The sequence below is a fragment of the Pectinophora gossypiella genome, chromosome 7 (genome assembly GCF_024362695.1).
Source record: "Pectinophora gossypiella chromosome 7, ilPecGoss1.1, whole genome shotgun sequence".
NCBI classification, from domain to species: domain Eukaryota; kingdom Metazoa; phylum Arthropoda; class Insecta; order Lepidoptera; family Gelechiidae; genus Pectinophora; species Pectinophora gossypiella.
In genome coordinates, this window is record NC_065410.1 from 10,680,830 (window position 1) to 10,705,684 (window position 24,855).

Genomic DNA, 24,855 nt, shown 5'->3' on the forward strand with positions numbered 1-24,855 from the left:
ATGTAATAAGAAGTCAATAACGGAAACAAAACCACAAACCAAGACAAGTCGTGAAAATTAAACACTAATATGTTTTATAGTAAGTCAGACTTGGCTGTGTAAGCAAAAGCTGGTTGCTTAAATTTGGAAATAAAAAACGAATTTTGACAGTACTGTGAAGGTGGTGTGTAGTTAGTGGCTTGTCTTATTTTTTTGGAAAAATATAAATTTATTTCCCATTTAAAGACTTTTATTATAGTTAATTTAAATGATAATATCAAGTTACATAATGTGTGATTCCAGTGAAATGATACTTATTTTAGAAATTTTGTGAAAAAAGTGTAATGTATACCTGAAATGTTGTTTTGTGTAGGTGTATCTTACCACCAAAATGTACAGGAAAATATTAATTTTAGCGTTTTTTCTTTTGTTCTCCTTTGTGTCTTGTACTCATATAAAAGGAGAGTTTTCCACTGATGAATTCTTCAAATTCCTAGTGAAGTTTGGTTTTCAAAAAACAGACATTCATTATCAAAGAGAAACATATGGGTATATCTTTGGGAATATTACTTCAAATGTAAATTTTAAGTATCCTATAACCTTCGCCGTGTTAGATAGACGGCACTTCATACATTATTATAAGAGTCGCAATATAGAAGATAAGAAAGTGGCATGCCAAGTTATGTTTCAAAATCTTAATGAATCGGCGTATCATCCAAAATGCAATGCATATGGTCAAGACCTATTTCGAAGGATCCCATGTCCAAAAGGAGAACTTTGTGTTGACGAAGATACACCATGGAATGTTATAAAGAAGAATCAATTTACTTATGTCATTCAAAACACAGGCCAACCAAGGTAACATATGTTTACACTTCAGTGTAATTAATATTTTTTCATTATTGTATGGAATATCTAGAAATTAAGAACTGACTATGAACAATAATTTCAGTGAATTTTAAGATACTGGACCATACAGGAAACATTTTAAATCTTGTGCCTACTTTCTCTGTAATACTTATGTAAAACAAGTTTCGTAATGATTGCTCTTGTTACTACTGTTGCACAAGGTAGACCTTATTTTCTATGTTTAGTTTCATAACTGTAGCTGAGATATTATTGATAGTAATAAGAATTAACTCTTATTATTATGTATGTAATAAAAAAACATGAAAATGTAGGTTTCATTATCTCTTATGTACTATGTATTTTGTATTTTATAGTACACACATGTTTTTATCTGGAACCATAAAAACATTGTCACAGTGTGTACATTATTACCATTAGCAAATGTTATGAAAAATAGAAGATTTGAACAATGTTGATCCTTTTACACAAAATTCTACTATAACATCTAGACTATTTTTTAGACTATTTTATGCTAGTCTACCAAGCAGAAGTGTAGAAGTGCCTATGATGGAGTAATTTATGATTTTGGTCACACTGCCATTACTTACATGTTAAACATAAATACCTAATCTTGAACTTGCCCCTAGAGCATGAATAAGTCTATACGAAATAATTCTGTAACATTAGGCTCGCACCCTATTACATAGGACTTGAACATAGCTGGAGAAGAGTGGTTGTGTATACTATACACTCTGTCTACCTCTTCAGGCATGATGCTATTGCTGTTTGTGTCTTGAATAATTCTTGTTAACACCTAGTAATATTTAACATATAAATTATCCTTTACTTTGTGACACATAACATATGTTTTTGAATAAGAAAAGAAGATCAGTGTTATGATTGAAAACATCTGTCTAATTAACTCATTTCTTGTCTACAGGTTTTGGTATGTGTCTATGGTAGCATGCTATTTGGATGAAGACACATGCCAATGGCACCACTACACCGGAGCACCATCAAAGGACACCAAGACCCTAACAGATATGCCACAGACCATCCAATATGACTTCTGGCTTGTGAACGGAAGTCCAAACTTGTCGTTCTACAATACCCTGCTGTATCAGTTTTCATTTGACAGACAAAACACACTGGAACTATATTTAGTATTCTGGTTGTGCTATGTTATACTTTTGCCAGTTCAAATATATGCAGTCAGGTAAATATCTTTATCATGTAAATAAAACTTTTATTGTGTCCGAATTTAAGATTTACAATGTCCTAACAATCGTAGATTTAGAAAGTCATGATATGTAGGTATATATACATATTGTTACATAGTTGTTATTTACAATTTTTGTTCACATCAATATCACTGGATTCAAATAAGTAGCATGATGACTAGAACAATAACAGCTTATCAATTTAGTTAAATAATGGTGACCACAACACACAGTTATACTGTTATAATAACCTACTATCCTATACATTATCATGCCCTTCACATTATTAGGTTTATATTAAGTTTTATTCAATAATCATATAGACACATACATACACAAGAGATGTGGGTGGGTTATTATAAGGGACTTGAACATAGCTGGTGAGGAGGTGTACCTATATACTACTATACACCTCTGCCAACCCTTTTGGGGATACAGGCGTGATGATGTTAAGATAATGTTATTCAATAATTTATTTATAAACCTAACCTAAAGTAAATAATAACAATAGATCGATTACGAAAATCGCTATTTTGGTGAGAAGAATCATAATTATAACAGTATGTTGATAGTTTACTGCTAACCTGTTTATCAGATAGCAAATTTGTGTTCTTCAATCAATCAATCAATAATACTTTATTGCACAACAACATATATAAAGGACATAAACATACGAATAAAAACATAAGCACAATAGGCGGCCTTATTGCTAAACAACAATTTCTGCCAGGCAACCTTAGGGTTGCTTCTTATCAGTCTAGCAATTCCATCTAAGAGGCACATTCCCTTGAATTTGTTCAGTGTTAAACATATTGGTCTTCCCCTTCCTCTATTCTCTTTACTGTCCCTTTCACATTTAAGACAAAAAAAATATTATTACATTGCAGGACACAAAAGCACCCTGTGACGAAACTGTTCACGTTCAGCCTTGTGTTGGAATTCATAGCTCTCTGCTTCAATGTGCTACACAGCGTCAAGTTTGCGGCAGACGGCGTGGGGTTCACCGAGCTCGCTGCCGCCGGAGATATACTCGATATAATGAGCAGAGTGAGTATGATTGCTAACAAATGAAATAAAATATTTTTATCGCACACATATACAAGCTCACTGTGGTCCTGTGGTCACCTGCTTCTCAGTCGGGGTGCGCCGGTTTCACTAACACAGTTGGCTCGTCCATTATAGACGGCGATACGACTCACAACCTATCACGTTGGTCTAACAGAAAGCTCGGTAAAGTGTAGGTACTTAATTCATCTTGCGATGGATGTGCCTCTGACTGCTCCATTGTAGTGAGCTTAAGTTGTGTTGAAAATGTTGAAATGAAATTAAATATTTTATATGGCACACACATACAAGAACTATTTGAAAACTCACACAAGAAAGATTTAGATGAATTGCTTAGATGTGGTGTTCTTAACCTCCCTGGTCGATTGAATAGTTTGACACAAGATAGGCTATGAATAAAAGCAATCTCATTCAGTCGTAGAGCCAATCGGTTGTGAAATTACTAATTCGATACAAAAAGAGAACAGAGTTTAATTCCACGGTTCTTAACATTTTGTTCGATAGTTTGGGAGCTGACCATATAATAAGACGCACTCTGATGGATGTTACTATTTGATACGAATACTCGTGCAGCGATTAAATTAATTTGGGTAGTGTTATATGAATGTGACGTAAACGTCATTGCAGGTCATATTTTGCTAAGGCCATACTTCACCTTCATCACACATATAATACCGGGTTCTTACCGCGTTAATCAGGGATATAGGACTCTCGATATTTTCACACTGTTGCAAGTACCATAATAACGGGTCGGCTGATGAAATTGGAGTGGAGTAGGTATCCATAATTTTCTAAGGGCAAATACACTTCTCATCAAAAAAATCGAAACACCTTGCAAGTTTACGTTTTGTCAGGATTATCAGAAAAATGTGTACATTTAGGAATAAATGTTAAATGTCGTTTAATAGTGAGTAATATGAGCTTATCAAATCTTAATGTTAATGTTCTAAATTTAAATGAATTTTTCATAGGTTTCGTATTTTGTTAAATGAGTCATTTTTATTCCGTATGGAGTATAAAGGAAATGGATAAAACAACACACGTAAATGAAAAAAAAAGCTAAAAAACGTTTATTTAATAACTTGTATTCCCTCCCCGAGCTCTAATTACTGCTTCCATACGGTTCTTCATCGATCGGATGAGAGTCACGATCACATGCTGTGGTATATTGTCCCATTCCTCTTGGATTGCATCTTGCAGCTGGCTAAGTGTTTCTGGGGCAGGATCTCTTGCTCGAATTCGTCTCTTTAATTCATCCCACAGATGTTCAATGGGATTCATGTCCGGGCTTCTTGCTGGCCATTCCATAATAGAGGTATCGACTTCGTTAAGATAATCTCGTACGACGCCCGCGGTGTGAGCCCTAGCATTGTCGTGCATGAATATGAAGCCGTTGCCAATAAAATGTGCATAGGGCATCACATGAGGCTCGAGACACTCTTCGACGTACCGATGACAGTTTAGTGCAGGCAGACGTGGCCCAGACACGAAAGCAAGCTCTGTCTTACCGTCGGCGCTGATTCCTCCCCAAACCGTCCACGAACCGCCACCATAGCTGACCTTTTCTTCAATGCAGCATTGTGCATAGCGTTCTCCGTCTCTTCTGTAGACCTTGTTCCTTCCGTCGTTACCATACAGCATAATTTTACACTCATCAGAAAAGAGAACTTTGCTCCACTGTAGGTATGACCAATTTAGGTGCTCACGTGTAAAGTTAAGGCGCGCTCTTCGATGGTCTGCAGTTAATTTCGGCCCATTTGCTAGCTTATGCGGTACCAGTCCACGATCCTTCAACCTTCTTCTAATTGTAGAGTCACTTACAGCCACCCTTCGTACAACACGAAGCCGCTGCTGCAGTTGAAAAGCGTTAAGGCGTCGATTTCTTAAAGAAGTTGTTACAATAAATCGATCATCTCGCTCAGAAGTGACCCGATTCCTGCCAGATCCTGAACGGCGCGTGAACAAACCAGTCTCCCGATAACGTTTATAGACTCTATGAACAGATGACAGGCTTAGATGCAGTCTTGCAGCCACAACACGCTGACTAAGGCCAGAATCCAGCAATGCCACAACTTGGGCGGCTTCTGTGGGCGAAGTATCCATACGTTTTAGAAAAATAACCTTTTTTCAGACGTCCCAAAGTCACAGTATTGAAATAAAAAACAAAAAGTTTACGGATAGGCGCCAATTTTTAGTTTTTAAACGCTAAATGTACTCCAACCCTAAACACACATTTGTCTCAAAACAGTGATTCATTTCGTTTATAAGATAAACAAATGAAATTCTAATTTTGAATTTAGAATTTTCGCTTATTACTGTAATGGCCAAACTGCCAGCTATACATTTATGTATTTTTTCTCATCGTATGAATTCTTTTTTGTGTTAAATTCGGACAGAAACAATGAAAACGGAAGTGTTTCGATTTTTTTGATGAGAAGTGTATATCTGTCTACCCTCTTTCTTTGCCGCTTGTTTCTACATTTGATGTCGGAATGTTCGAAACCATTTGAACTCGCACCAAACTCTACGACAAACCGCACTCACTGTGTCCTCGCGTTTTGTCACCACATTAGGTCGTTTTAAGTTTTTTACAAAAAGTCCTAGTTCATCACACATTGTATACGGACGTGAGATACGTGACCTTATGCGTAAACAAGCCAATGTTATCGATGCTGTAACACCCCATGCCCATACAATTAATCTGAATCATTTATTCTAAGTAATCATCATGGATAAACTTGTTGAAGGTTAATTTTTCATTTTTGAATCTATATCATTTTACAAGGTGCTATGGCTGAGAAGAACAAATGGCAAGAAACTGCAACAGCTAAAAACAATATTGCTATCTTTTAAATCAATGTATATAATATACGAGTACGATACGAGTGTTTTAATTTGAGGAACATATTTAATACTAGGCATAAAAAATATCATTTTAGTAATCATTAATCTTACAATAAGTTTTTCAGGTACGCTTAAGAGTTTTAATTACACATCCATAGTAGATATGAAGCGCACGCCTGAGTACAAATAATATTAAATATAGTAGTTGCTAAGCTATGGTCAAAGCAGAAACCGTCATAAACTACACATATACAACCGCGTCATTATCATTTTGCATTTTCCTTATATAATTTTAGGTCATTATTTATTGATCAACTGTGTGCGTGCGTGCGTCCGCGTGTGCGAGTGTGCGCGCGTGCGTTTGTGGTGTGTGTGTGTATGTGTGTGAGAGAGAGATCCTCCAGCCGATTTCGGCTACGACAGAACAACAGAGTATTCTATACGGGACGACGCATATACTTAGATGCTGGCGTAACACATCTTTTCTGCTCAAAAAATCGACTAAGGGATTGTGTTGTGCACACTCCAAGATGAACTATATTTAACTACGATCAATAGGTGTGGTTACCTTTAAAAAACTCATCATCACCAGCCCATTAACGTCCCCACTGCAGGGGCACGGGCCTTCCCTATGGATGGAGGGACCAACGGCTTAACGTGCCTTCCGAAGCACGGAGGAAAACCTTTTTTTTTGTGGTCACCCATCCTATGACCGGCCTTTGCGAATGTTGCTTAACTTCAACAATCGCAGACCGAGCGCGTTTACCGCTGCGCCACCGAGCTCCTCATATCTAATTAAGTTTACGTCTGCAATCCATCAACCATTCAGTCTACCAATGTAGTTTTCCGGAGACGAGAGAACAAAATTACATTTAAACGTGATCTTTAAACATACATACAGACGACCGTAAGTTTGTTTACGCACATTAACATGATTTTTGTTCTTTTTCAGACATTATTCATGTTGTTACTACTCCTGTTGGCGAAAGGCTGGGCGGTCACCAGACTGGAGCTGACATACAAACCTCTAGTATTTGGCGTCTGGCTCTGCTACGGAATAGTACACATTCTGCTTTACGTTTGGAACACTGTAAGTACCTATCTATAAAAGGCATACTGCTTAAAATGCAACCGTTTTCTTTTCGCTTAAGCAATTCAGCACTTGATGAAAAGAGAAAATGTTCTGATATTGTATCCAAACCTAAGATAGTTGTACTGCTATCAGACACTTATTCGGCGGATATACTAGTTATCAAGTGTATCGGCATGGGATAAAACAAATGCTTCAAACAAATCTATTTCATCTATTATTGCGTTGTCTGCGACAGAAGAATTCTATCTTCAGTGTTGAATCTTCGATATAATTCTGACAAAGAGTAAATATAAATACGGTCTAGTTTAGACCTGCTAATGCTCTTTATCTTCCTGAATAAGAGCTTAGATATCTACATCTGTCTAATATAAGATAATTTTTAAGATAGAACGATATGGACGTCAATAATACCTATAGGTAAATGCCTAAGTATTGATATGCAAGACTTTAGGCACCCTAACCACAACTAATTGACGCAGAGGTGTGTCCAATCCGTGACGTTAAATATTACACAAATGATAATATAGAACAATTGCGTTGACGCAATACATGGCGCGATCCCAACGCTACTCATAAGGAAAACCTTACATCTCATAGTAAATGCTGGAAATGTGACCAGTTTTTGACGTGTATTGCTAAATGTTACGTCAAGATTGGGAAGGTAAATGTCTGCTGGGTCAAATTCTCACACTTCTTGGTTTTGAAGAATCGTTGACGAGACTTGTTGTAGGTATGTTGCCTTATACGGTAATAAATGGCGGCTACTTGGCGGGATTAGTAAGTTGTAGGGTGGTATTAATAAAGTAATCTCTGCTTCGAGACTGCCTTGAAGATCATGTCAATGTGGCAATTCTTATATAAAAACAGGGACTTGATCATGATCTTGAGGGCAGTGGCAGCTGAGATTAGTTTATTAATACCACCCGTAGTAGACTGGATGGTTGATACTGATAAAAATAAAGATTATTGTTATTATAGTGATATTTCGCTTTTTTATAATATAAAGATTTATATGTTATATAGATTTTCATGCAACCAATCTCCTTTCTAGACGGAAGTGGACATAATAGAAGAGATAGACGAGTACCAAACATGGCCGGGTTGGTTGATACTAACCCTGCGCGTGGCAATCATGACGTGGTTCGTGTTAGAACTGCGCAACACCATGATGTATGAGCACAACATGCCCAAGCTGAACTTCCTTCTGCACTTCGGCGCGTCGAGTCTGGTGTGGTTCGTCTACTTGCCGATAATCGCCCTCATCGCGCTGCAGATCAGCCCACTGTGGCGATTCAAGTTCATATTGGGTAAGTCCTACATACTATAAACAGTAAGTATATGCCCTATTGCTGGACACATGCCTTTCTTCAATCAACACCAGTGGGGGTTTGTGGAGGCATTTGGGCTAGTAGTTCGGGATCAGCGGCTTAACGTGCCTTCCGAAGCACAAAATAATTTTACTTTTTCGGACAACCAGGTGATTCAGCCAGGTGAAATGCCCTAACCAAACAAACGACAGTCTCACAAAGTGATTTTCTACACAAAAGTTACAAATTATACCTTTTGCGTAATAGCATGGAGCTGTCAGTATAGCACATTTTCTTGGTCTGTCTCTTCCGCACTAGGCTGTACTTGTATCTTTCTGTCCTTCTGTCGTACGCACCGTGCTTCAGCGCAAGATAATAGTAGTAGTGTGGATTTCGGTGGACGTAACTTAATTTAGTTTTAGTTGTATTCACTTGGTAAGCGTGTAGCACTGTAACCACAACGTTAACGTTGAGATTGATGTCAAACGCAAACCAACCTTTAAGCAAAAAAAAGTTTCACAGTTCCAAAAATAAGTAGTATAACGTAAGCTTGTGTGCTCGTAATAAAGAGAGAAAGAGATAGCGCTAGTTTTAGAGCTATCATACCCATACAAAACAAAACGAATGAATGAATGAAACTTCACTGCACAAACATTTACAGGAAAAGGAAAACAAGTAAGCCAACGGGGCTTTATCGCTAAAAGCATTTAGGTTGGGTCTGTCAAAATCGTGCTATTCTAGTGGCGAAGGTTTTTTAATTTTAATTATACAAGAAAAATAAGTTTTTGTTAGACTAACGCTTTTAAATCATTTTTATTAATAAATAGGTACCTACATTTTATAGAAGATCAAGAGAAAATAACGAATAAGTTTTACTTTTGACACAGCGTCCTATACTATGTCGACTCTATAACTCAAAACTCCTAAACGGCTTACAGCCATTTAGACGTCAGCGGGGGAGTACATCTGGCTCGGCACCGATACGAATTGGTGCGGGGAGGAGATTGTCCATTCTATACTTAGTATCACTCTCTATTCTATAGGTACTTTTCTTTTGTGTTTTTGTGAGTATTTGGGGTTTTAGTTTTCTATTATATTGCAGGTATAACGTATTCAGCAGACTGCCTAGCGTTTTGTGTAATGGCACATCTGCTATGGCCGACGCGGTCAGAACAATACCTATTGCTAGCGCCTGCTGATTATACAGGTAATATATTCTACATCATATCTTAAAAAAGTTTGTGTAAATTATTGTTGCCATAGTTACTGTATGTGTAGTTCCTGTATGGGAGTTTTTAAGGCTAGAGTGAATAGGCATTTGCTAGGTAAGCGCGATCCATCCTGGACAACATCGTCACTTACCATCAGGTGAGATTGTGGTCACACGCGAACCTATATTATTTAAAATAAAATGTATAGTCTCAACTATAGATGCGTAATTAATAATTATGCCACTGAAGATGTTCACAATGGTTGTTTAATAGTTTAACATAATTCTTTCATAATGCAAAAATCTCATTCTTACCGTGTGCCGCTTTACCGCGTAAGTGCGAGTGAGACAGATAGTCCACGCGCGTTGCCCTGTTTTCTCCCACTCTTGTCTATTCCCAGACTTTTTTAAATAAAATAATAAAAAAAATTTTTACCTTCCAGCAGGCATAGAGGAGCTGGACGAATTCAACGAATCCCCACACGTGGTTCACAGCGACACTGTCGCGCTTACCGCCGACAGTGTGAACGCGGACGAAGAAGAGGTCATATTTACACGCGCGCCAATCAAGAATGGATCCGCCTTCTCATAGCAACAAGGATTTGAACACTAGTCACTTATAAGGACGGGACATAGGTATGTGACTTTTGTCTTGAAATGTCGCTGAGTAACCACTTTTAGTTTTCAAATGGTCGGAAAAATGACCTAATAAGTGTGTGGCCAACAAAGGTGAATCTAACGGGACTTGTACAAAATGTATTGGGAACAAATTACCCTTTACTCACGAATCACATCTGTCTCATTTTAACAGTATAATGGTATCGAGACCAGCAAACAAAAGTTAATTTTAGTTTTGAACTCTCAAACTAAACTAAAATTAAGTTGTTCCAAATTCGATAGGTACCATTATGCTTTTAAATAGAAACAATGCGGAAATATTATACGTACCTTTTTACGATCGCCCTACTGTGTTGCCAACACGAAGAATGCCGCGACAAGGGCAAGCTGCCAAATTGTACCTAAATTAAACAAATTGTTATTTATAAGGGTTGCCAAACCCAAATTTGTTATGGAAATCTGTGAGTGGTATGTCAATTTGGTTATGTTGAAATATCAAACGTGGAAATTAATGAGATATCGTAGTAGATTTTCTTCGACTTAGTACAATCATACAAGTATGATTAAAGAATTGAAGTGATCGTACTTTATGTATATTTGCAAAGTATACAGACGGAGAAGGTACGCGGTTAAATCCTTATCTACAAACACTTCTGTCACAAGATTGGTGTATGTAGCCTGTTCTGTTCTTCCTTTCAATAAACCGACACTGTGCTGACAATATGTGTTTCTTTACTCTCTCTTCTCTCCTCACTTTAAATACGTACGAATTTATTTTAGAAAACAAATACGGTCAAATAATTTAATTGAAAGACAGAAGCGCATTATGCGGGTGCGAGGTAGATTGCATCTAATCACAGCGATGCGAGAGTATGACATTTCTTTGAATGTCTATATGGAATGAATCTTCTGTACCTATATATATCTTATTGGGTATTATTGTATTATTAGTTTAGTGTAGCAACCCTGTTCGTCTAATAACAGTGTGTCTGTTTAAATCCTTTATACGGACGAACTTACCTACTTGTCTGATTGTACTATGCTAGTGCAATGAGCAAATTATTGAGTTTTGATTTTTTATTCTTGATTCGATCATTGCCCATTGCAGATAGGTAGACTTGAGTGATGCCAAAAATGATAATATTCGTAGCACGGTGCACAAAAGTTATATCGTTGTGTGCTATATGCATGTAAACATGAAAAATGTATGTTCTATTCTATCGCCTGTGTTGCAATTTGGGTTCGCAAATTCTTGTCACCGCCTGAGGTATATGAGCAGTGAGACGGAAGACGGCGCGATTGACTAATTGGCAGATTAACACACGTATTAAAACCAACACACGTATTGAAACTTGCGCGTGGACTAGTAATAATTGTGATGCGAAATCTGCACTTTAAACGAAAATTCTTAAATTCCTTGACACAAAAGCATGGTTGCATCTAGTTACTAGACAGAATTGTTTTAAAACTGGAAAGAAAATTATACGCAAAAGTCGATTCTACACTTTCTGAAGAATAGGTACTAAATGTCACTCACTAAGAAAGATTATCTGAAAGAGATCTCTCATTAGACAAGTCTGCTGTTTGGTATGTTTGCTGTGAACAATATACAATGATGTGGCTATATACCGCTAGTCTAACTAGCCATTCAAGTAAATAGTATTCGTTTTTTTTTTATATTTTGGAAGTGTACAGTTTAACGTTTTAAAGAATATGCGCACATAGGATGATATCACATGCACTGAACGATGTACGAAATTATTAGTTGGCTGTTTAATTTTGTGAATAAAAATACACGCATTCCTTTGAAACTTCGAATTCAGTGAGATTTAAACGTCTATTACATTGTTTAATGTATGTTAGATTAAATATAGTAGTCATATTATAGATAATTCGGCGGAGATGCTGTGCCAACTAATGGTACCTACTTTAACTTTAAGGAATTTAGGGGGGGAACACTTTCATAAATTATAAGAATATTAAGAAAAATGGCTGTAATTTACAAGTTTTGATGAATTTACTAAGAGTTTAGTAAGCCTTTATGCAGGCATGCAGTGATTGGATTGTTATACACAATGGTCAGTCTGAAAGGCAACGAGCTATACACCGCATGCGCTTGCATAGATTGATGAAACACAACATGGCAGCCGTACCTACGCCATTTTTAATATAATAGCGTTAATTTATTTTCATTTGGTGTGCTCAAATGGAAATGAAAAATTGATGAACGTAAAGGTGAACCAATAACATATTCTTATGAAAGTAATACTACATATTACATTTTATACGCAGCCACGAACCAGAAAATTTTTCGTACTGTACAGAGATTTTTAAAAAAATATTATCGTTATTAAAATAAGTATATATGGTACAATTCGATCTCATGATGGTTTATGAGTTGGATAATGTTGTTTTCAAATTTAGAAATATTTTTTGAGTTCTCCATACGTATTTTTCTGTAGTTTTTTTTTATAAATGAATATAATTGTAAGTTATTTTTGCTGACACAAAAAGCTATTTTGTTATTTTTATATTGCAACACATGCCAACATTAAGCTATGTAGCTTCTTAGTGTAAGTATACCTAGCATTTGTGTAGTTTCGATTAGATGTCCCTATTACGATTATTTTGTATTGTAGTAGGTAAAATTAAATGCCGTTGTAAATAAAATACACATTTTTTAATTCATACTTTTTTCGAGCTACGTTTTTGTACAGCCTCTTTATCGGTTTGTGGCATGTCTTGAGAATTTAGCAGTCATTTATGGCTATTCGAAGGAGACGAGAAAAGTCGTAATTAATTGTACCAAAGTCAAAATAATTTAGACTCTCTAAAATACAAGCTTTGTAAAGAAATACTGTTTCTTTCATTGTAGCCAATTTTATAGTTTTGCTTTATACCTGCTTTCAAAAACGAACTCACCTAGGTGTTCTCGAATGAAAAAATAGAGTTATTAATTGATTTTAATGAGAATCCAGTCGAATAGAATTACCTACATATAAGAGTTACCTATTTGAATTATATAATATTAATTTAATCTAAAATTAATTGAAAATCTACTCATTCCTATTTATTGTTTGTGGAAAATTCTATGTATCAAATTATTGGTATTTGTTTAGTCTAAGTCCTATTGTAGCTGTGAATTTTATTGTAAATAAAGTTTTCGTATCAAATCTGGATTATTATTGTACATTTTCTGTTATGTTCATGTAAACACATGTTTCTTTATGGAGTTGTCGTTCTATACGTAGTATTATTCTGTATTATTGCAGTTTTTGTTGGGTTATATTATAAGGTCAATGACCGATCGAGACTGGTATCAGTGTTACAAAGTATTGTGCCGCCGAAGGTCTCTGACATGTATGGTTCATGTAACAACTAGGTACACTACATACTTACTTAAAATACAAGAATCCATGCACGAAGCTGCTGTTTAGATTAGACACAAAGTCAAAATAGTACCACGGGTAGAATTTTCTTTACGTAGTGCTACCAAGCATTTTGTTTTTTTTTTTTTACCACTGGTAGTAATAGAGCATTACTATTCGTTCTAAGTGACTTATCTATCAGTCGGCACCGCCATATACGGCGAAAATAGCCTAATTGAGTATTAACCTACTACTTAACCTTCGGTTCAGTACGATCCACTCTGAACCGGTGTGCGTGTATAAAACGATTGATGAATGTGGAGGAAGCAAGAGAAGTGTGTCAGGATCGAAGAAAGTAGAATTCCATAGTCTCTTCATTATCATCATAGGTCTCATGCGTCTGTTTCAGACGATTCGATGTAAAACAACCGATTGCCAAATGTTGCCGTTATAAACCCCAAATAAATCGTTTTAAACCGTTGAAAACTCGCCTACAATAAAAGAACTGTGTTTTAAACATCATTATGGGCAATTATTGGTCACTTGACGTCATGTTTCGTAGACCTATACACGCGAAGTATATTATTATCAATAACAGTATACTTATTACAAATTGAAAAATTCGTTCCTCAGTTTATAGGTGGAGTACCTATAAACTGTGGAACGATTTTTTTGTTATATCTCTACCTCAGTAAAATCAATAAAATGTAGTTATAATTAAGAAAAACATAGTCAACAGCAGCCATTTTAAACTGAAATAAATGGTTGATTTCACTTTTAAACGGATTTTTTTTTTCGTTTTAAACGGATTGGTTTAAATGGTTTTAAACCAGCCTTACATCTATATTCTTGACTCATTATTGTCGCAGGGTTGCGCACTTTTTTTTCACGGCAGTGCAAGCCAATTCTGGAGCGGCAATTCTACCACACACTCTGCAGGAGAAACCTTGGACAATTGGAGTGTTGTAGGCTTGGTGTCCTTTCATTCTCCTACTCGTCGGAGACTGGAACCAGGTGTTGTCGTGAGCTTGACGCCCATTGAGCACACGCTTTCTCCACATATCTCGATCATCGGCGAGCTTCTCTCATGCCACGTGGTTTATACCAAAACTGGTCATGTCTCTCTGCTTACCCCGGTGGGAAATAGGCGTGAGTTTATGTATGTATGTTAACCTTCATTAGGTATCACACATCCTATCAACGTAACCTCTGGCCACCCCAATAGGAATGACGTGTATCATGTAACATAACAAGCCGATGACTATATTCTCAACTGAGGTCAGTCAAAAGCAAATTCATCACATGATGAATTAAGTGCCAAGTCACATCTCACCGGGCTTTCTGTTAGACCAACATGATAGGTAGGTTGTGACTATCGTGCCGTACCTATCATCTAAAGGTCAAGCCAACTGGAACTGTGTGAATCAATTGTTCCCAGTAGTCCCCTCTAGCCCTGTCCCCCGGGGAGACAGCTGGGAATTGTCCGCCCAGTTGTCACCGGGGTGATGTTTCAGGGCAGGGTACTTGTTTATTTTCTTTTAAAAAGATAGTTGCACAACGATTCGCTATTTATATAAACTTTGTTGATCATGTACCCTAGATTAGTATACCACTTAGGTAATTGGAGGGGTGTGGTAAGCGGATTAAATGGAACCGAGTAGGTATTAAAGTAATGTGCGACAAAACAAACTTCGATATTACATTACCTACCTACCTGAACAGTCTGCTATATGTATCTATTTAACAGCCTATATACGTCTCACTGCTGGGCACAGGCCTCCCCTCAATCAACCGCAGGGGATATGGAGCATACTCCACCACGCTGCTCCACTGCGGGTTGCTGGGGGTGATTTTACGGTTAATAGTCGGGTCCAACAGCTTAACGTGCCCTGCGAAGCACGGAATCGTCTTATTTTTCCGGACAATTAGGTGATTCAAGCCTGTAAAGTCTGCCAAACAAAGGACAGTCTCACAAAGTGTTTTCGACAATGTCCCCATCGGGAATCGAACCCGGACCTGCAGATCGTGACCATAACGCTCTAACCACTAGACCACATAAAATAGTTACTCCATGATGTAACACATTAGGTGGTATTGTACCTACATACATAAACTCATGGCCGTATTAACTGCCACAAGTTTTTAGAACGCAGACATTTTTGATACGAAGTCCTAAGATGGAAATGAGTCCACCTAACCTTCGGAATACAGGGCGCGATGTACTTACTCGTAATAATAGACCAGCCCATATTAGGTCGAGCAAATATTTTGTGGAAACGTATAGATAATTACTTTGTCCTCGGAATGTGTGTTAGTTTTATTCCTTTTTGGGTGGGATCTTTTGAATGACTCGCACTGATATTTCGATCAACTAGAATCGACGAACGGATCTTATTTCCTGAAGGTTGACCATTACCACTTATATATCTAGTGGTTGTATGAGAAACAATCTACAAAGAGGTGCATCTGTACGGAAAATATAAATAACCATTGTTTGTAATATCATAACATGATACCTACGTAGTTTAGGACTTTAGGTACCTATAACATTATAGTACGTATTTACCGGACGCTTTTTCAAGGTTCTAAGGAACAACTATACGAGACGATACGATATTCTGTGATAATTCGATGTAGGTACGATGGGCAAATGAAACAATCATCTTGCATGAAGTGTGAAATGAAAGACGTTGTAGGTGCCAACAACAATTTATTTATCCACACACAAATACATACGTATTACAAAATGAAATCGAAGCTAGCACAGCACTTTCGAGATAAAAATAACGTTTTATTAAATGACATGTATTTGATTAAAAATTTCTAAATACATATAAATTTTCACTATTCGTGTCAGTTTACTGACTCTGGCACTTACTACAACATCACGAATGTTAGACAACCATACATACAATGAACCAAGAAAAAAAACGGCCATCCAAAGAAATGCATATTTTTTTCGACATATTAATCCTTCCTTTTGGTATTTTATTGGCACGCAATCAGGAAGTAACACGGAAGCACACAAACTCGCAACTGTTCACAAAAGATTCGTTTCCCAAATTGTACAGACGGGGAATCAAACCTGGGACCTCTGGGTGGTTGTTCGCCCCGAATCCCTAATTAGCAAATACACATTTACAAGGTTGGATTGGCCGTTTTTACATAACACCCAATTCCTAATTTACCATTATTAAATCCCCTACCCAGATCATTTTTTTTTCCTTAATAAAACCCGTAACATTTTCAAAGAAATCTACGTATTGCGACAATATATCTATAAATTACTACATAGAAAAAATATATTACGAATAACGTAAAACCATAGTACACATCCAATTACCTTGTTAATAAAGTTAATACCTACACATGAAAAAATCGCCATAGAATATAATACATTAAAATTCGTGCATTTTAGAAAATGAGATCATTGCCATTGGTAAACGAAGAAAAAGTGCTACAAAAATAACATTCACATTTTCTACATTTTAATTTCCAAGTCAAGTGAAATGATGCGATATGATGTTGGTAGGCATTTACATTGTTAAACATAGCTAGCGAGGAGTGGGTACGTGTACTGTACGCCTCTGCCTACCCCTTCGGGGATAGAGGCGTGATGCTATGTTATGTGTTACATTGTTGTTGTAGTCTATAGTAGAGCGAGGAACTCATCCGCGTCGCTTTGTACTTTATAATCGCAATTTATTTTAGTAACATAGCACCATCTGCCGGTTTATCTGAGCGAAAAGGTCAGCGCAATGGCGTAGGTACTATGTTTCAGGCGCCTCAGTCTATTTGCGTTCCGTTTTATAACGTTTTAATTTTAGGAATAAAGTGTTGTAAATTCATCATCCTCGGCACATTCTGTCTTCGATCTCACTAAAATTAGCCGCGAGGACTGCGGCCTCGGCCGAAGCCGTACAATGTGCTTACTGAGTGCACCTCGGTGTACGTAATCCGCTAGAATACTACATAAACAGACAGACAGAATACAGACATTGCAAATGCCTACCCCAAAAACTAGTTCAATCACCACTCCGCAATATGCATATTAAGTGTATTATCTATTTCCGAAAATGCACATACAAGTACCTAAGCATTTTGAGTGTAGGATAGGAACAAGTTATTTAGCATTTGTGACAATATTTAGAAATAATTCATATCTATATATGTATTATTTAAATGATAAAAATCTAACAGTGCATCTACGCAAATTAAAGGTATTGGTTAAGTGTTGTTTTTGATAATATGATTATAGTAAATATAATTTATTATTAATACTGAAACCAGTTGAAAGCTGACGTATAGAGGTATAAAAGAAGCGTAAAATATATTCTTACAGATACACGCTTACTGAATATTATAATATAATACGTTTCTACTTGCAAAATCACGCCCTTTAATCGACAACATGTAGGTAACATGTCCCAGCGAATAGCTCAACCAATTTAAGCAAAATGCCCACAAGTAAATAGATACTTCTTATAATAATAGTTAATAGTAATATACCATAATTATTCAATAACGGTAATATTTTAAAATTTCTTATAACAATAGAAATATCTCTGAAACAGGAATGTATCTCTGAGGAAAATATACAATCATACAATTATGTATATTAATTAATATAATTTACTTATTTTACGTTCATCAAGAACTCAAATGGTGAACTACAAAAATAATTTTATACCTATCAGGTTTATAATATCAACAATATAACTCTCAAATACAAATTGAACGATGATATTGCCCACATCCTTTCTTATTGTTATTTATTTTACATTACAAAACCATTTTAGACTTTTAAAGTCATTGCAATTGCATTTAAAAGCATTACAAATAAGTATTATTTATAAGGATTTTGGAATCATTAATATTTTTATTATAGTCCGAGACCGTAATAAATTAATAATGGGCTCATAACATTTTATTTGCATCACAAATGTACCTACTTTAAGTGGAGGGCGGGCGTTTTGTATATAATAATTTCATAAAATGGGAATACTATCATTATTAAATTAGACTAGTTAATTTGTTTATTAAGTTACATTTGTTTTCCGAATATAATTTTCAGCCTACAGTAGTTGTTTTTGTTATTCGAGTCTGTAATTATACTTAATTAATATATGATTTAGGTACAATCAATCGACTTTTAATTACAAATATATCATGCAGATTGTGGTCATCTCAAGTCGTTTGTTCTTCTTTATATATTACCACAATCGCGTTAACCGTTTAGAAGCTAACCGTAATTGTCCATTATATATCACACAAATAAATAACAAGATAGAATAATATCACGTAGGTAATATTGTGACTTAATTTTACAATTTTGTTTTGACTTCATGAGTAGCTAATACTCTACTAACAGAAATGATGAAACAATTTTATAGCATTAACGTTTAAGCGTCGCAAATCGACGAAACCTACGGCTATGAATGCCTATACAATATATAAATAAAGTGAAACATATTAGATAAAGAAAATTTTACGCTACGCGGAACATAAGAAGTCGAGTGCTCCTACATAATACACAGAGATGAACACTTCTCTTGTCGTGTTCAGAGATTACAACCTCCTAATAGACATTAATGCAAAGAGTTGCACAGTTTACCTACTAATTACGAAAGAAGTAACAAGATTTCTTAAGCTTTTAATAATATTAAACAGTCGTACATAGATTTAAATACTTATAAATCAGTTAAGGTACATAGTGACAATGGATGCGCATTTTCTCTTCATAATTGATCGTTGAATCTGTTGAACATCTCGTCGTAAATACTTCTCTGAATAGCATGGCATTGTTTCAATTAATAGAGAGAAACTGCGCATAATAATCTGTTCGTAAAGTTAACACTATTACGATAACAACAGTGTTACAATTTGAAATGTACTTACAGACAACGTTCCAACACCCATAATAATTAATCATCACAAAAATGAGTTACAATTTTATGTACGATACTTTACACTACTCTTTACTACCGCCATAACTTCATAAGAAAACGAAATGAAATGTGTTGAAGTCAACATTACTTGCTAAATAGCATTGCTTTAGCGTCGATTTCGACTAACACTAGCGTTGTTCACTGTAGCTAACAAACGTCGCGGCACTAGAAGTCGGGCATTGCCCCTAGCAGGTCTAACAGCCCCAGGCTGCCTCAAATCAGCCAAGTGGGAAGCATATCCGTCAGTTAACGTAGTTGCCATGTTACTATACTTTTTGCTTATACGTCCGATAGCATATATCTGCTTCGGAGACAAACCACAATTATGATAAACGCTTATATCTTTTCCAGAACCGTAAGCGGCGTGAAGAATTACCCCGTGCTCGGTGATTAGATTATTCAAATGTGCAGCCTTATGGCCTAGTGGATCAGTTGAAAATCCATCAGAAAAGAACACCAATCCATGTGGAAAGTTGTGCTCTGCTAACCAGGAAACTACCTTCCTTTGTTGCATATCTGGTCTTCCAGTGATATAAAGGATAAGATATCCTAAATCTTGCCAAAATCTTACGACATCAACAGCACCAGCCCTTACTTTCGGATCTCTACCAGTTACTGACACACTGGCGGTAAAAGATCCATCAATACTAAAAACAATGCATTCAGTTTGTGGAGGTACAACGGCGAAGTGGAAGCTGCAATTCGTGTGATCACCTCGAACTACAGCCCTTACTGGATAGATACCGCAGCCAACGCTTTGTTTTTCAGGCAAGGTATAAGTTATTCTACCAGTTTTATCTGTTACTACAGTAGATAATAAAGTCCATTCGCCTGCGGGGGGGTCTTTCATCATATAAATATCTACTTTTTCTCCTGTCAAGGTTATCATATCAAGGGGCCCATACATGAATCGAGCTGAAAATGTCTGGGGACAACCCTCCATAACGATCACGTCATTTGCTCTGTGGTTAGCAGCAACGTTTTTCAATTTAACCGAAGTTCTCTTTCTCATCCATTTCTCCCGTTCTTGACCAGGTTTAAGTATTGGACATTCTTTGTCTTCCGAATGACCATATAAAGCCAAATCAAAATGACCCACTTGTCGCAAGATAAATGCAATAACGTCTGAACTTTCCCAATAACTAGCGTGGAATAAATGTGGTAAAGCGTTCATGGGAAAATTGGTTAAACCCTCTGGGCAATAAAGGGCATAATCTAACCTTTTGGATCCCCACCATTTTTGTTGTAAAGCGTTCATAGTCATTAAAGGAATGTTGTCAACTAACCCACTGACAGTGCTTTGAACAGATGCTTCAGAAAGCCTTCGTAAAACAGGTGTCGGGGGCATTTGCAGTTGGTCTCCAAAAAATTGAGGGTGACTTTGAATTAATTCCATTAAATGATAGGGTTGCCCATTTCCTAGAGGATATTTTGCATATCTTGCAACGTTTATGGGTGGCAAATTCGTAAATCTTGCTGAAAGTAACGGTTCTAATCTAGAGCCAACCGGATCGGTGGGATGAAATAAATTATACACTTGTTGAACAGGTGGCTTGCTTATATCACGGGATTTGTCATCGGAGATTTTTCTTGAAGCCAAAATTAGCGACAAAGGACTGCCAAATGTAAAGAAGTCACTCACTTCAAATTCCAGTTTCACATGATTTTCGCTGGTAGACGAAGATCGCCTGCGAGGTTGTGGAGCTTGCAAATGAGATTTGTTCAAATAATGTTCAGTTGGATCATTAGGAATAGTAATTTCCGTATCTAAAATACTATTTTCACTGTCGTGGCGTGATTGATATTGTGTGGTTCTACAAAGTGCGTCGAAAGCTAGAACTGATCCGATACTATCGCCAACAATACATACCTGACCATTAAATCCTTTTCCATCTTCCGATTTAATAAATTCATTGAAAACTGTATTAGCCGAAAGTATTGTTTTTGTTACGGAGTCAGCATATTCCGGAGATGTTGTAGCTATCAAAGGAATAGCACCAATCGGAATTAGATCATTAGTAAGAGATGGAGTCTCTACTGTTGATGGCGAACAATCAAAACTATAAGGACTCAATGTTGAAAGCACTCCGAGAGCTTCATTGCAAATAGATGGGCATGGGACTAGTTTTATGGCAATATGACCCACTAGAGTAGGATAATGTTGGCGCATTACTGATTCAAAGGCGCCTTTAAATGTAGTAACGTCAGATTTCTTTGCTGTCATATCGATATTCGCATCTAAAACACTTCCACCATGAAATACAAGTATCAAGACAGTAATTGGACATGAACTGTGCACTGGCGTTTCAGGACCACCGTCAATGCTATGATGGCTCTGTAGAGCGACCATCCTGCGAGAGCCTCTTTCAGAAGTAACTCTTTTTAAGAATGTTGGATTAAATATGCTATCCTCTTGATTTTGATCAGCTTGAGTAGGTGATATATCGATGTCTGCTTCATCAAGTGAACACATAGACGACCATTTGTTAAAAGATGTTTCACAATCGTAGAATTCATCTTCAGAACCAGTTTCTGTTTCAGACTCTCTAACAAGCGTCTCCATGCGCCAGTTTGCAACTTGAGCTTGCAAACTTTTTATAGAACCTGAGGAAGACGATCTAAGATTTGATTTGGAACTTTTTGGCTCTGAAGGCGGAGTACCTTCCGGAGTTAAATGCTTTTGAATTCTTTTTTCTACACTTGTTTTCTTGGTGGCTGGTGGCGTTGTCATTTCTTCATTCTTCTCTAAGCTGCTCATTGTCGCTGCAAGTGACTTAGAATTTTCTTCAGATATATCTTGGTCATCACTGGTGTCTCCAGCCATTTTCTTTTGTAGCGCGAGCTGAGTTTGTCGTTCTATTTCTCTTATATCCTCCATTGTAAGACCATGCCACTCATCTTGCCAAGCCCAAGCTTGACGATGAGCTCTCAACATAGTTTTCCTTAAGGCAACATCGTGGATGAACTTCTCCAGTTTTGTTTGCATTCCCCAATATCTGAATTCAACTCTGCAGAGCTTGTAGGCACACATAAGCGATTTGCCATTGGGTAGTGGCTGGGGCTTACCCTGCACTTCCCTCCAATAGTCTTCTAACCAAGAATCAGTTAGAGGCCCTCTATTGCATTTTTGTGAAATAAACAGTTTTGGATCTTCTTCTTTCACATAATCAGCCCCATACAGTTGATCCTTGACTACATCAATAACATCAACTATTCTATTTTTTAAATCACTGCCAGATAGTTTGAAGACATTTTCTTGGTGACCATTGTCAGCATAATAGTAAGTTTCTATTTCTAAGGAAAATTTCTCAACAAAAGGGCAGGTGTACCTTGTTTTGGTATATGGGTAGGCATTCCAAGCCTCTTCAGAGACGGTTAAGGCAGATTTTGGAAGAAGGCTTTTGAACCATCCGGGCAGATGGCTCCCCACATGGTAAATTTTTTGAGTGTACTGACCTTTGCCGCCAGGGCCATCTTCGTAGGGTTCATTGACTAAGATTTCAACACCACTGCCTTCTCCTGAACTTTCTTCTCTACTTTTCTTTGCTATCATATAGAGCTGAGCGATGCGGTACTCCTCCACTGTCAGTGGAAGAGGTATCCTGTACTCCTTGATCAGCATTTTGATTTTATATCATTTCTTGGATACAGCAGAGTTATATATATATATATCCTGTAACAAAGAAAAATATTATGAAAATTATATTTGCAAGGTGATCATTTTAGTTAAATAGTTTACAAGTTTGTTGGGGTAATCTTTGAAACTGCTTATCCAATTTGAAAAATTATTAAACAGTTGTAGAAAGATTTTTATGTATTTTATAGTCCAAATGTGCAGAGCTCTGGTGCTCCGGTCGTCTCTAGTTTATAATAAAGTAGCAATTAAGTGTAAGATCTTCAAAATTGAAATTTCTAATTTATCTTTTTAATGTTCCAACTTATATTTAAATGAGCATTTGTTTCATATATCAAGAGAAAATAAGTATAAGTACTTAACCATTATCTATTAATTATGATTTTGTATTGCAAAATGTAGAAGTCTCCTACAAGTAGGTCCAGGAAAATTTTCATTTCTAGGTATAAATATGTAGGTTCCTGGTACCTACCAAAATTTCCTGGATCTCAGGAGATAGTAACATGTTCACAATGTAACTTTAAATTAGATATTGACGCCTTATATCTATGCAAAGTTTTTTTTTATTAACACATTGGAATTTACATACCATATACCATGGCAAGAAAAAAACAATCTGAAAAGCCTCCTGTCCGATTTTCTCATTTTCATATATGGGACACGCACATATGAGTTTCAAATTTATTATGCCCCATAAGTGGTTTATACATAGTGAACATGTGAATATTGGCTGGGGTTTACAATCCTGCGTCCAGATTTTCCGAAAACAAAATATACAGATCTACGTTGAATCTTACACGGTTAAATGTCGGATTTTAATTTTGTGAGCATATTTTTAGTTTTTGAGATTATCACTTTTATTTTAAGTAATTTTTTATACTATTTATTACATTATAACCTAGAATTTCGCACTTTGACATTGTTAATGTTGTTGTTACTAGGATGGGCAAAGGTAGGAACTAATCATCATGATCAAAAAGACCTATGTTGTACCTACATGACGATCTATCGCACTCATACCGAAAAGTATAGGCAATAAATTTATACAAAATTACTTTATATATTCGTATAAGTTTATGAGTAAGTACCTAGGTAGGTACCAATTTTAATATATTAGACAGTCTTGATTTCTGTATGTATCTGAAATATTATTGCCACGCGATATTGACTACTTGTTTAATTTCTGAAAGACACAAAACTATTAAACAAATAACGGTAGACTTTTTTACCTTATAAAGCGTATCTTCACATTAATTTATCTCAATAATTACATTTTCTCTTTATATTATCCTTCACAAAACAAAACCACCGATGAACTTTGACATTTACGACATTCCAATATCAAAATGGCTTAAGCGCCATTCCTTTTCACGTTAAGCACTAGAATTTATCACAGTCACTGCACTTAAAACAAATAAATTAACTAAAAACACGTTACACGTTTTACTATTTTGTTACATAATATTTCATATTTTTTCTTTATTTCGCGCACTAATACAGCAGTCGGATGCTCTACCGTCTACGAATAAAGTAAATAAATATACAACATACAACTGGGTTTGTGTGTATGCGCGCGATCGTAGATTGGAACGCTGTTGATTCTGCGTAGGTACGACGGAAATCATATTCATAGTCGTTTCTTTTCTTTAGTAACGATCTAATCTAGTCGATCTTCTCCATTTCTATCAAATATACTTAATTTAGCGAAGGATATATTTTT

General features: G+C 36.3%; 2 protein-coding genes across 3 annotated transcripts; one reads left to right on the forward strand and one right to left on the reverse strand.

Annotated features, from left to right (window-relative positions):
• The first annotated feature begins 68 nt into the window (after positions 1-68).
• Positions 69-13,358, forward strand: LOC126368419 (integral membrane protein GPR180-like). Of its 2 annotated transcripts, none has more exons than XM_050012413.1 (7): positions 69-837; positions 1,769-2,044; positions 2,936-3,095; positions 6,910-7,047; positions 8,102-8,357; positions 9,460-9,564; positions 10,014-13,358. In XM_050012413.1, exons 1-7 carry the CDS (start codon positions 371-373, stop codon positions 10,157-10,159), a joined length of 1,548 nt encoding a protein of 515 aa, XP_049868370.1. In that variant the 5' UTR covers positions 69-370; the 3' UTR covers positions 10,160-13,358. The 2 variants fall into 2 exon arrangements, with proteins under 2 accessions (XP_049868370.1, XP_049868369.1); XM_050012412.1 differs by having other exon boundaries at positions 73-837; positions 10,011-13,358.
• A 2,885-nt stretch (positions 13,359-16,243) lies between these two features.
• On the reverse strand, positions 16,244-24,751 carry LOC126368369 (protein retinal degeneration B). Its single transcript, XM_050012303.1, has 2 exons — positions 24,365-24,751; positions 16,244-23,174 (listed from the first exon to the last, which is right to left on the reverse strand). The coding sequence occupies exon 2, from the start codon at positions 23,121-23,123 to the stop codon at positions 19,608-19,610; it is 3,516 nt and encodes a 1,171-aa protein (XP_049868260.1). The 5' UTR covers positions 23,124-23,174; positions 24,365-24,751; the 3' UTR covers positions 16,244-19,607.
• Between the last annotated feature and the right edge of the window lie 104 nt (positions 24,752-24,855).

What these genes read in the sequence shown, in the direction of transcription:
- LOC126368419 (XM_050012412.1), top strand. Translation starts at nt 371, where the DNA reads ATGTACAGGAAAATATTAATTTTAGCGTTTTTTCTTTTGTTCTCCTTT. An exon ending in TACTCGATATAATGAGCAGA is followed by an intron (nt 3,096 to 6,909) that starts GTGAGTATGATT and finishes GTTCTTTTTCAG; the next exon opens with ACATTATTCATGTTGTTACT. An exon ending in AGCGCCTGCTGATTATACAG is followed by an intron (nt 9,565 to 10,010) that starts GTAATATATTCT and finishes TTTACCTTCCAG; the next exon opens with CAGGCATAGAGGAGCTGGAC.
- LOC126368369 (XM_050012303.1), bottom strand. Translation starts at nt 23,123, where the DNA reads ATGCTGATCAAGGAGTACAGGATACCTCTTCCACTGACAGTGGAGGAG.